The sequence below is a fragment of the Hylaeus anthracinus genome, unplaced genomic scaffold (genome assembly GCF_026225885.1).
Source record: "Hylaeus anthracinus isolate JK02 unplaced genomic scaffold, UHH_iyHylAnth1.0_haploid 12002, whole genome shotgun sequence".
Taxonomy (NCBI): Eukaryota; Metazoa; Arthropoda; class Insecta; order Hymenoptera; family Colletidae; genus Hylaeus; species Hylaeus anthracinus.
The window spans coordinates 16,936,027-16,949,758 of record NW_026534349.1 but is presented as its reverse complement, the minus strand read 5'-3'; the positions used below and the strand labels follow the sequence as shown (position 1 = coordinate 16,949,758).

General features: G+C 42.1%; 1 protein-coding gene across 3 annotated transcripts in view; it reads left to right on the top strand.

Moving 5' to 3' along the window:
- LOC128892318 (rho GTPase-activating protein 20-like) overlaps positions 1-13,732 on the top strand; it is a 223,089-nt gene that overhangs the window by 75,609 nt on the left and 133,748 nt on the right. Inside the window, exon 1 of one of the 3 annotated variants that reach the window (XM_054152664.1) lies at positions 10,050-11,172. The exons of the other annotated variants lie outside the window; for them this stretch is intronic. Within the exon in view, the coding sequence (XP_054008639.1) occupies positions 10,864-11,172 (309 nt within the window). The 5' untranslated portion in view covers positions 10,050-10,863. Of the gene's footprint in view, positions 1-10,049; positions 11,173-13,732 lie in introns of those variants that run through there. 3 annotated transcript variants of the gene reach the window in all.

Below are 13,732 nucleotides of genomic sequence, written 5' to 3'. Positions count from 1 at the left end.
GTGGCATCCGTTGAGTTTCTCCAGCGCCGATGCCGATCAAACGCGTCGAGAACCACCCCCCGCCCCCCCCCCCCCCCCCCCCCCCGCGGGGGGGGGGGGGGCCCCCCGGGGCGGATCGGGGACGGAGAGTCGCCTTTTCAGATATTTTCTTGGTAAACCGTTTTTGAGTAGCATCTTTGCTCATTCCAAGCTCTTTGCCAACTGTCTGGTTGATCGAGCTTGGCTCACTTTCTGAAATTTAAATCTGACCTGTTTAAACCATTTTCCTCGGGTATATACAGATTATCTATATAATCATCGTATTGATACATTATTGCTAAGTCGATGAGTATCTATCAGTCCCAACGTATTAGTCTTAGATCTCCAGAAAAATCGCTTCTCACCTACTCTAAAAATTCTTTCCAAGTTTCCCATGTTTCTACACAATCTACACAACTTCTAATTGATTGAGTTAAGCACTTTTTCTGTAAATTAAATTTGACCCGTTGAAATCATCTTCCTCATGCATCTACCAATTATCTACATAATCATCGCATCGAAATATCGTTGCTAAGTCGATAAGTATCTACCAGTCTCATCGTTTTGGTCCTCGATCTCCAGAAATAATCGTTTATCAACCCCTTTAAAATTCTACCTAACTCGGAGAAAATCTTTCCCATGTTTCTTTCGGTTCCACCCAACAGCTAATTTTCTAAAAGGCTGGACAAATCTGCCAGAGATGGGAAATTTATCCTCGGAAGCGCCATAGGTTCCCGAGGAGACCCCAACCGGGGTAGCAACGCCAGCAACGGTGGCAGTAGCAGGATCAGCCGGGGCAACGGGCGATAATGAAATCTAAATTGCAAATTATGACGGGACATAACTCGCGCTCGTTATCCTCTGCGTTATGCTCCATTGTCGCACGCACTCTCTCTTTTTCGCGGGAGCTCCTCTCCGTTCGACGGCCAGTCTTCTAGTGGCATGCGGATGCCTCGCGCGCCCCGGCTTTAATGCCCATTCGAATCTCCGCGTATACGCACCAAACGGTCCACGCAATATGCCGTGGACCGTTAAGTGCCGCGACCTTAGTAGCCCGACGAAAAAAAAGGAACGTTCAAGTCCACCGGAGGCATTGTCGAGCCTCGGAGGATGCGAGCGTTCGACGCGGACCGCCTGGAAAAGAGGAACACCGTCAAGCACGCGGAAACGCTGCACGAGGTCAGCATGGTTTTTGGAAAAGATTCGTCTACCGTAATCAAATTTGCGAAATTAGGGAATCATCTTCTAGTTAGTGGCTGTTTCTAGTGGAGTAAATTGAGTCTAGGAAAGTGGAAGAACTCAGTTCAGTGGTCCTTAGCCCTTTGAGGGAACAAGTATTTAGTTCCTTTCACATATGCGAGCACTCTGCGTAACTATCAACAAAATTGAAGTTCCAGAACTCTATAAATTTTTTATTTTACAGATCTTTCCGGTATGGAACTTCAACAATTAATTTTAAGAGCTAAATGTTAATGAAAACAAATCTAGAGAGAATTTGTAAATTTTAATGAGAATACAAAAATCAGTGATACGCCAAATGTTATGTTCTATAGTTTCTAATTGTCTCGAGACCAAATTTTACTCTTGCAGACCTGTCCATGTGAATCAATCTGGCAGTCGACGTGTTAAACTGTCCCCGTATCCTAGTCAAACACTACAAAGTGAGAAATTTGTCCATCGTTGGAAGCAGGTGAACGCGACCATCGAACCTTCTCTATGCGTTAGGCTTAAGGAAGGGTTCCCAAGGACGCGAGCACGCGGAAATGTTGCATGAGGTCGCGGAGTCCTAGCAAAAGGATAGGCGACGGAGAAGCCGTCAATGAGATAATGGGACGGGCTACGAGGCATAAATTAAGATATTATCATCCACGGTGTCTGAGATACCACTGTTGCCTGTGATTGTATTTATTGCGACAGGCGCGTTAATCCTTCCCACAATTACATAAACAACGTCACTCGTCTGGACGCGGTCGGGTTATAAAAGTCCCGCTGAATTTACGAGTCGACGGAGGGAAAAATTCAATGGCTGGGAAAAAAAGTAAGTTAAGAGGAAGCGGGTGTGGGATGAGATGTAAATTAATTGGAGGGCAATCTAGCGCATCGAAGGGGGGGCTCGAAAAGGAGAATCCGCGTGGTAGGTGCAGCGTAGCACGCGGAAACGTTGCGCGAGGTCAAGACTCCTGCTGGCAGGAGGACGGGTTCGCCTTTCGAGGAAAACAACCTTGGCGTGCCCGGTCCGGAAGATAACGCGTCAACTTACAACTGACTTACGCGCTCAGGCTCGCTTAAAGGGTTACACCACCTTGACGAGTCTTTTCTTCGATATTTTTAGTAGAGTCCGCACGCAGAATCGAACTAGGAATGATCTAAACAAACTTGTTGTTCTTTGTCGCTAACTCTGGCTTTTCTCTTTGTTTCAGGTAAGTCACGCAGACTTCCCACAAACGAATTCACGGGTAATTTTCTAGAAAATTGCTGGCCACAGGTATTTACCGAAATTGCTTATCGTAAACAATTAACCCTTTGCTCTCGAGGTCTTTATCTACCAGCAACCCGAGATGCTTCCTTACCATTCTTCTTGCCACGAACGCTAAGCTTAGATCGACTTCGAAGATGAGATCTCTAATTTGAGGTTTGAAAATCAGGTCGCCACTATCCCATCGACAATCATTTTATTGACACTTCGAATTCCAAAGAAATTAATTAGTATGGCTGGTAGATTTGCTTCGTCAACCTATCGAGTTACTGTATCACGTTAGGACGTGATTGACGAGGGGACATCGCGAAGTGTGTTCCGAATTTTGTAATCAGCTGTTTTCAGATGCAAAGAAGGGTATGTAGAACAATCTCTTAAAGTAGTAAGGAGCTCTTTCGTTTTCGAGAAATAAATTTTTAAAAATATCTAAATTTCGATTGACTATTGTCAATTCAAGTATAAATATTGGAAATGTGCAGCGTGGCACATTTTTTAGAGCGTCACGTTGCGAAGTCAATTACTACTTTCTGAGATTGTTCTACATATCCCTCTTTACATTTGAAAAAAAAGCTGATTAAAAAATTCGGAACACACTTCGTAATGTTTCCTCGTGAGAGTCACCTCTCGAGCGCAAAGGGTTAAAGTCTGCGTAGGCTACAAGTTTAACTGTACAGAAATGTTTGAACCTGGAGCGCACGTTTTACAGTCGGCTGTGTGTCAATTTTTATTGATTTGCTGAATCAGCAAAGTAGTGTTTGTATTTTCCTTACTTCACACCCGAGCCAGCCGTTCCATAAAACAAAAAGTTGAGAAATGCGACGCAATAATGCACATTGTTTTTTAAAATTCCTTTTATGGTATAAATTCAAATAAATATTGTAGAATGCATAAGTACAGATGTAGCTTTCATCTAACGGTATATAGAATTAATAAGAAAGTATAGTGAAAAAATAATCGTCAGCGATGTTACAATTTTTATGCGACTGGTGTAGTTACTCGATTTGTCCAGTGAACGGGTCAACTATGTATATTTAGATATTTACGGAGTTATCCATCGCGCAGCCGATCAAGAGGGCAACCTGGTTTCTGGAATTGCCGGAGCGAGGCTCGCCAAAGTCGGCGAATTCCACGCCCCATTGTCGAGTCATTTATTAATACCTCTCCATCATTGACCTCTCGATTAACCCGTTTACGCAAGCGTGCCCGTGCACGATGGCCACGGAGCGTAGATCGCGAGTTATTAGACCGCTCGAGCGGATCGTTATCGTCGTCCGATCGCCGGAATGGAGTATTTCCTGGCGGGACTCCGGCGCGCATTCGCGACTTTCACGAAGAAACGATCTCGTTCGCAGCCTTAACTCTCGATCGCATACCTTGTTAAAACAGGACGACTTGAAACCGAGCGCCGAACGCCGTGGCCGCGCCGCGGCACACGCGCGGTGAAACGCTGTAAATCACCATTCTGTCTGCCGACTATTTCAAATATCCACGTTTCTTGTGTCCAGGATTTTTCACCCGTTGCCTCGCCTACCAATGCTCTTCCACCTTATCCGAGTTTCCAACCGTTCCTTATAATTTCTTTCGTTGCTTTCCTCCCTGAAGGGAAACTACGGTCGTAAGTGAAACACTCGAGGTTTAATGACGGAAACGAGCTATATTGTACGTTCATTCTAGTCTAAACAAGCTTAGGGAACGTTTACGACCCTTTGTATCTTCTAATTAGGTGCGGCGTTGTTAATTCGGGGCTGTTGTAAATGGGGGCGTCCAAGGTTATGTTTGAGGATTAAAAGAAGATGGTTTATTGGATCGTATTAGCTTAGTCAGAAAGTGATTTAGCAATTCTATAGGTTTTTGTTTACGTTCTAATTGATCTAATTACGATGGTGTCGAAACAGGTGTATGTTATAAAGGCTCATCTATCCTTGATGATTTCCTCTTACCTAGGCAAAGAGGAACAATGAATAACTGAAACAATAGCACTAGAGAAAATCTATCCCCTTGACCACTTCCACTATATTTTTATTTCAATCTACAAATATTCACCCATAAATCGATAAATTTGATCCTTGTACTTTGGACCCGGTGAGCGTTAAAAGATCTACAATTTCGATGCGAAAACGTTCATTCGTGCGACGTTTCGAGACCTCGATCCACATACGAATCCTTGGCGCGTTATCAGCGTCTTCGAAGCCTCCGATGATTACGCGGGTACGACGATATCGCGCCGACCGGCAGTGGCTTCAATGTCAGACGGAAATCGTGGCACGACCGCTTCCTGCGGCACACGTTCACTTCCGTCTCGCCCAGCCTCGCGCAGGGCTGATAATCTCCGAAGGCAGGTCGTACTGAAACGGCGGGCCCGTAGTCGTTAATTTCTTGCCGGAGTGAAACCGGCACGGACCGCGCACCTCCGAGATCAAAGGATAATATTTCTCACACTGGCCGACAGTATAATCGGCACGCAACGTTTCCCCCTTCGCGCTCACGTAGGCAGAGAGGTCTCGGTTCGAACGCTTGCGTCGACGTTTTACGCCTAGCCACGCGAGGCGATCGAAAGACCCGAAAAAACTAATCAGGATACCTTAGAAAATGCGGTAATAGAGTCATCCTAGACGGAGTGGGATAATTGGCAACGTATGTCTTTGGAAGCATATTTTAATTACCCAACTAACGAAGATTGTGATACTCTTCTGTACGGGTTAAACTGAAATTTACGCTAACGTTCGTTTTGAAACGTAAAATTACCGATTGATGATTAGACTGCAGATGTTTTGCAAATTCATATTTGTATCGATTCATGTAAAGAATGAAGACTTAAATGAAAGTACGTTTTACCTTTTAAACGCTGAAAAATGTATGTTATCGTAAATACAGTCAGACCCATAAGTATTCGTACCCTCCATATTTATTGAAGAAATTTGTTTAATTTAAATGAGTGCTTCATGTTACCAAATAAATTTGTAATTGTAAATATATACATGTATAACGTTCATTCATGTATGTATTTATAATGGAAAATTTATTTGGCAAAATGAAGCCTGTCATTTAAAAGCCTGGTATCAAATTTGAAACTTAGGCCATTTAAGGATTAATTTGAGTAGCAGAAGTATAAGTGGCATGAGCTTTTATGATGACATAATACGAGTCATTCAGGACTCACTAACGGTCCTGAAATTAGAAATATTTCCAAAAATTCTTCATAGAGAAATTACACGATGAATTATTTCAAACTTCCATTATATTTTATTGAAAATTTAAGGGGGTTGTCGCAGTCAGAAAAATGAAAATGGACACTTTCTTGTGTATTTTTTTTAAGGTATTAAATAATAATTTTTATTAATGAAATGTAAATATATTACAAAGTATGTCTTAAAGAACTATAAAAGAATTTTTGTTTTAAAAAAAGGTTAATTCATTTCGTCATAACAGGCGATGGCGTGGGTGGTCACTTGGTTTGCGGTGAGCAAGATTTGCGGTGAGCAAGACTTGAAACTGGTGCACCTGAAAACAAAACTAAAGGTAGATTTAGAAAATATATTAGACTAACGGGTCCCTGATTGAAAGATTTTTTATTTTCTTGTATACTTTTTTTTTTACCCTGTATTGAATCGCTTAATTTTAGTGAAAAAATTGAAAATCAACGACAAATGTACGCCATCTTGTTTTAAATTAATTTTTTCCAAATTCCTTCGTTTTTATTTTCGAAATCTACCTTTGTTTTTGTTTTCAGGTAAACCAGTGTAGAGAAATCTTGCTCACCGCAAACCTATGTTTTTAAATCATCGTCTACGTTATCGGCTGTTATGACGATATAAATTATACGTTTCTTAAAACAAAAAATGTTTTTTTAGTTCTTTAAAACATGCTTTATAATATACTGAATTGTTACTTATGCAAATTATTATTTAATAACTAAAAAATAATCAGAAAGAAATGTCGTTTTTCCTCTTCCTGACTTCGACTAACCCCTTAAACAAACAAAAACTGGTCTCATATTCTTCCACCTAGTTCAATTCAAGTGTTATTACCGATCACCATGCGACGCGAACAGTCCAGAATCGGGCACCGGAAGGGAAGTCGCGTATCGATCGATAAATCGCTTCCGAAGCCAGTCTCGGAATCGGTCACGGTACATTTCTTGGGGATTTTTGCTTCTGCGTTGGTGTGGACCGTTCTCTTCGCCTATCCGCTCGGATAAAAATAAGCTTCAAGGCGTAGTCCAATGCTAATATCGCAACTTTCGTCGCGATCCTAGAATCGACTATATCTTATATCATCTTATATTAGCCCGTCCACGGACTAACCATTCAGGTGGACCGAAAACGTCAACTTTTGATAGGTAATTGAGAAGATATGGAGCAGCTTTGTACAGAACGAACCCAAATTGGAAACGTGAAACGCGCGAAAGTGTTAAAAATTGGGTAGAAATCGTGGTATCTCGAACGATTCGCCAGTAGAAAAGAACTCGTATGGTTGGTCCGCGAGTTACAGATGTAAATCGGAGGCTACAGGAGCGAGGAAAGAACGCGTGAAAAATACAACCGCGACCGACGCGATTTCGCGATAGCCGGAATTTATTTAGCCTCTGCACCTGTCGCGGTCTTGAAATTTAAGCCTCCTCCCGTAGCGAGAGCGTGATCCCCAGAGAGATTCCTACGTGTCCAGAAAACTCGGACAATATTTTCGTTCTCACTTTCTTGCATTCTTCCAATCTCATCTCTCCGCGGCCGATTTTCTTCGTTCCGCCGCGCGCCGTGGATCACGCAGTCCTTACAGAACGAATCGCAATCTCGCTCGCATAATTCAGACTCTCACGGAGGCTCCGCGAGAAGAAGGGACAAGAGGGACACACGGAGGAAGAATAGGACGGGTAACGAACGATTTGCACTAATTACGTGTCTGCGTAATAATTGCAAAGTGGGTTCTCAACACGATTAATCAAGCGGCTCGTTCGACCGTATATAGCCACCGGAATAATTGAAGTTTTGACGAGTTCCCGCGACTAACGATATCGTCCGAGTAATGTGGAACGTCGGTTCGTTGCTGAGTGTTCGTGGCTCGACGTCCTTGGAAACGAGGATCGCGAATTGATCGTCAATCACCAGGGAAAGATCGAACGCGCGGAAGCTGGACGAAAATCGTCTCGAGTTTGCCCAGGGCAATTAACCTCTGCCACCCTGTTTAAGGTTCGCTCGTTCGGTGTCGTGGTGTGCGGGTGCTCGAAAGATAGGAAAAGTTTGAGTAAGGTAGAATTGGGATTACATCGTACAAGTCAATCATTTATAAGACACACTACGTGTAAATATGTATTTCTTAATTGAGGGGTGTGCTGCAATAAGGAGGTAGGTCCATTTTTTTTTTATGGTTTTGAGATTAGAACATGATCACGATGGTGCAATAAGGAGGAAAATTTGAAAAAATTGAGCTGCCTCCTTATTGCAGCGCGCCTCTTAATTAGATTCAACAACAGTCACATTAATTAAAGATACAAACGACGATATTCGTTATGCATCGAAGCTCGGTTCATTAATTTCTAATTACGCAAGACACACGAAAGAAACAATAGTAAATAAAATACTCAATTTCACTTTCAGGAATAATTTGTCTCAACTTTCTCCTATTTTAATCGTCGAACTATCGTCGAATATTTTTAAATTTCGGGTACCCGCACGTTCTTAACTCGATGTCTTCCTTCCATCAGACTTTTTGCCCAACGCCCACTTTTCGCCTCTCGCGTTTTTACCCGAGCTTCCTAGAACCTTCCGCTTCACGATGCTCCGGCACCTTCTCTCGGTGTTCCGCACGACTACTCCCCACTTATCGTGTCCGACATGCGAGAATATCACCGAGAAGCAACCGAGAACCAGTCATCGTGCCATTAATTAGCCAGTTGACGCCTAGAAACAGGAATTCATTCCGGGGTCAGGCATTATCAATTGCTTTTATCGTGGCGAAGACCGTTACGACGGGACACGTTCCGCCGACTGCAAATAGAGTACGATGCACCCTGCGGTGCATCCAACGCGCTGCATCCGATACAGGGGACTTCGGTAATTCAGGGAAATCGATCGGCGGAATCGACGATTATTCCTTCGTATAATTCGGTGATTCTTACACGATTCGATGATAGTTGAAAAGAAAGGTGCTGTTTCTTTTTTAGACAGGGCTGTAGAGGGATTCAAAAAATGGTTTCATAAACTTGGTAAAATATTAGTTTAAGGGGTTTGTCGCAGTCAGAAGAATGAAAATGGACACTTTCTTGTGTATTTTTTTTAAGGTATTAAATAATAATTTTTATTAATGAAATGTAAATATATTACAAAGTATGTCTTAAAGAACTATAAAAGAATTTTTGTTTTAAAAAAAGGTTAATTCATTTCGTCATAACAGGCGATGGCGTGGGTGGTCACTTGGTTTGCGGTGAGCAAGATTTCTTGAAACTGGTGCACCTGAAAACAAAACTAAAGGTAGATTTAGAAAATATATTAGACTAACGGATCCCTGATTGAAAGATTTTTTATTTTCTTGTATACTTTCTTTTTTATCCTGTATTGAATCGCTTAATTTTAGTGAAAAAATTGAAAATCAACGACAAATGTACGCCATTTTGTTTTAAATTAATTTTTTCCAAATTCCTTCGTTTTTATTTTCGAAATCTACCTTTGTTTTTGTTTTCAGGTAAACCAGTGTAGAGAAATCTTACTCACCGCAAACCTATGTTTTTAAATCATCGTCTACGTCATCGGCTGTTATGACGATATAAATTATACGTTTCTTAAAACAAAAAATGTTTTTTAGTTCTTTAAAACATGCTTTATAATATACTGAATTGTTACTTCTGCAATTTATTACTTAATAACTAAAAAAAAATTACAAAGAAATGTCGTTTTTCCTTTTCCTGACTACGACTAACCCCTTAAGCTGCAATTTATTTCATTCTCAATCGTGCGATTATAAACAGTTATAGAAGATCAGAAGTTTTCATACTATGTATACTGTACTACGAATGTCCACATATTCCATCGATACACAAACTATTCGAATGCCATTCCAACACAGAAAAATTCACAATTTTGCCTCCACTATATATTTTATTTAAATTGCTCCGATAATTCACCACTGTAAGCTCCCATTCATAAATAGTTTCCTCGCGAACTTCGCGTATGCTCGCTAAACAAGAGACAGCCTTGTTTGTGAAACGACTCGACAGTTGAACCGTATCTAAAATTCAATAAAACGAGTCGAAACTAAAGAAGATACGATGGCAGAAAGTGTATCGACAGCGCTTGTCCTCGCTGATTCGCTCGGTTTCCCAAGAGGGGAACGACGTTGGACCCAAAGGCCCAAAGTCGTTCCCCTCTTACACGAACACGACGTATAAGACCCAAAGGGGAATACGGTCCGATCGCCATAGTAACCGGTGACTTGGACTCGCGTGTGCTCGTCGTTGATCGTGAAACTCCGATTCACCTCGTACGAGTCCGTCCGTACTCGGGCATTTTCGTAGGAGCGAGGCCAACCGGTTGGCGGACGCAGTCTCCGCGCGACCAGTTCGATTCCGCACGTAGCCAGCGATCGGAGCTCGTGTCGTTTGCGTTCCCGTCGCGTTCACGCTCGTCGGACGTCTCTCGTATTTGTTGTCTCATTTAAAAACGAGACGGTGGCGTTTCATCGCGTCGCATTCATCCATCGAGAGCCGGTACTCCGCGACCGCGAACGAGCTCGCGATCAAGCAGAAACCCGAACTCGGCGGTCGCGAAAACGGAGCATGTAAACTACCGCTTTATTAAACGCCCGTAGTCAGCGTGTTTGCGAGAGAGCGCTGCACGCTCGAAGGCAAATACCTGTACCTGGTTCGAGTCGATCCGGGGTCCTCTGACACGTAGCTTTCCGTAGGCCACTGCTTTTCTCCGCTCGATCGGCGAGACGTGCCGCGAACCGACCCGCAAACGGTATTTTCGCGATCGCTCGTATGCGCGAGAAAACGAGCTCGACACACGAGGAGAATCGTACGCAGGCTGGCCATACTAGAACGTTATCTGCGACGCAGTAAACGAGTGGCCGATTTTTCTAACTTGTCGACGATAACGCCGCGTTCAAATCCCGAGTGAGACAGATTTCTGCAACTGTTTGCTGGTTCCCTACTCGGCGGAACAGTGCAGTTCCTCAAGTGTGTACTCGATGGTGTGCACCGCGTGGCGACTCGTTCCGTGAAAACACCTGTGGATTTCGCGTCGAGGTTCGAGTGACAGTGTGACGTTGGAACACGATAAGTAACCGAGTTGGCATGAAAGACGTGCGCGAAGTATGAGACACGATGTCAAAGTCGGAGTGAAGTATCGTTCGTTCGCGGTGGTAAACCAGGTCGAATGATGACCATGTTCGGGACCCTCGTTCAGAGGCTTACCTCGCCGGTGACCTCGCCGACGAGCCCACGACGTCGCTTCAAGTCACCGTCGCGCTGGGAGGTGCAGAGCGACCCGGAGGACGATCAAGCAGCGCCTGTCAGGAAGTCCAGAGCCAAGCATTTGTTAGACAAACGCAAGAGCAAGAGCAGAGCGCGTGCCCTGAACGTGCAGTCGGAGCAGATGCAGATGTGCAACGCGGGATGGCACGACAACGCATTTCCGCCGCTTCGAGGCACCAAAAGTCTTGGCAGGCTCGACGGGATGAAAGAGGTGAGTTGGAGTCAATTGGTTCGAGGACGTCAGTCCCAGATAATAGGATCTGTTTATTCTCGTCGTTACAGTACTCCAATTTACTGAAGGTGATTTACCATTCTCGAGTCTAAGGCACATTTTTCGCTCGAAAGAATTGAGAAAGGTGGCCCTAATAGCCTTAATCCCTTTATCATTGAATAAACCACGACTTCGTGGACATTAAGATTCTATACGGTCGCGTTTAGACGAGTCTGTACAGTTTATCAATTGACGATAGCTGTGCACGAGCTGTTTCTTGTGTCAATTACCTTACGATCGGAGGTTCTAGTAGAGTAACCTGCAAGAATTTGAATTTAAAGCCACTGGTTTCGAGAATGGTAGTAAACACGCGGCAAGCGTATATGGCGTTCGACGTAATCTTTAAACCATCCGTCTCCGTTTTAATCGACGGTACGGTTACTTCAATTGGGAATCGGATTTTCGGTTTTTCGAGTCGATATTAACGCAGAATCTGGCGATCTCGGAGAAAGTAACGGAATTTTGAGACATTAGGTACGATAGGAAGTAATTAGTAGGAAATTACAGCGGCAATGCGGCCAGCAGTACCTGTTCCCTCGATTGATTTTAATTAAACGCGATTAAACGTCACGCTGTACATACGTGCCGCAACCTGATTACATAATTGCATCACTACGTAATACCAGTTTTTAGACCGATGTTGATGTTTTTACTGCCGCGCTCGCGAGTTTCGTGTAATCCACACGCATGGTTATGTAGCGCGCACGATTAAGGGCAACGATGGGCAAAATTCTTGTCTACATGAAAATTAAAAGAAAAATTAGCGAGCGAATCATACGTTTTTTTCTATTCTCTGTAATGCATAATAGATCTCAAAATGACTCCTTAACACTAAAACGTCTAAAACTACCCAGCTAATCTATTTGACTCATGTAGTACTTCAAACTTTTTCTTAAAGTCACTCAAATATTAAAAATAATTTTACTCCGACTTTTTAGGAGTACTATTACGATAGAGAATTAATTTTATTCATAAATTAGTTGGCTCCTCGTCCTTATAATTACAAAAGTATGGCTGTATATGTGATGTATTAGGTGTAGAAATAAATTCTGTACCTTTAAGCGTCAGCTGACGATTTAATTACAAATAGAAAATATACAATTTTTAATGGTTCCTCGTCCACAAATTCCAAGAGAGCACATAGGTAATCATTACTATGCGCTTCAATACTACGAAGGTTGATACATACAATTTTAATCCAACTGTAATTATAAACGATTGAATGTGAAGACACAAGATGAATTTCTACAGCTAATACAACCTACGTAATTTTAATGTTAAGAATCGATAGTTATTAAATGCATGCCAACAACATTCCACGGGTCGAATTCTCCGAAAAGTTTCGTAAATAGTCAACAAAATTTCTGACGTATTACGCTCCAAACTTTCAGTCGCGATACGAAATTCTTGGGTACGTCGATTCTTAGAACTGATAGCAAAAACCACCGAGCGGTCGCGCGACTCCTAATCACTCCCCGTCGTCTTTACTTGATTTTGAAATAGTTTGAACCTCGACTGGCATAACGTTCCATCGAAATCTTGTGTTATTAGCTCGCTCGCAAAAACGAGTGTTTTCTTTCGGCGCTAGCCTCGTATCGCTCAGAACCCGTTGCTGTGTTTCCAACGCAATCTAGAAGGGACGCGTTCAACTGGTTCTTTTATCGCAGGCTATACGATTTAGAAGCTTTGGATGCGAAACTAATCAGAGTAACCGACTTGTGCTTTTTTCCGTATTTTTAATTTGTTTCGTGATTGACGTGTCGCATCGATCATTTTCTAACGGTCTCCTGCAGAAACGGGTCATAAATATGTGGACAGTAACTACCTTCAATGAATAATTAATATACACCGTAAATTATTGCTATACAACTTTTGTTACTAAATTCTATATTGGATGTGTATTTAACACATTTAATAATATTTAATGTTTTTCAGTGCCATATTTAATTTGATAGAACTATGGGACCGTTTAGATGGAAAAGTTCAGAAAGAATGTTCAATATATCAAACACATTTATGGCGAAATATTACAAAATAAATGGAATGATATTACTTCAGATGCAATGATGAAATTAATAGTATCCAAGTTTGGTAAAAGAAATTTTAACATTATCTAGTTATCTCTATAGTTTTTATCATTACTAATGCGATATTAGACAAAACTATTAATAAAATATATATTGGCTAATACAACATAAACATATCGAAAGATAAATGATATAATTGATATTAATAGATTCGTAACTTTGATTAGATATTTATTTCTATTAAGGAAATGTCCACGTACTTCTGACCGGGGGTGTATACGTGTACAGAACCAAATCTAAAGTATAATTACTAAACATCCTTATTAGGTACCCTTTAACAGAAACGTGTAGATAACATTTCACGAATCTATGTAGATTTCTAGAAAATTTAGTTACATAAAGTACTCAAGTCTAGTCTCGTACAAACTCCAAGATAACGAATTCGAGATAGCCAACATTTTATCCGCCGGAGG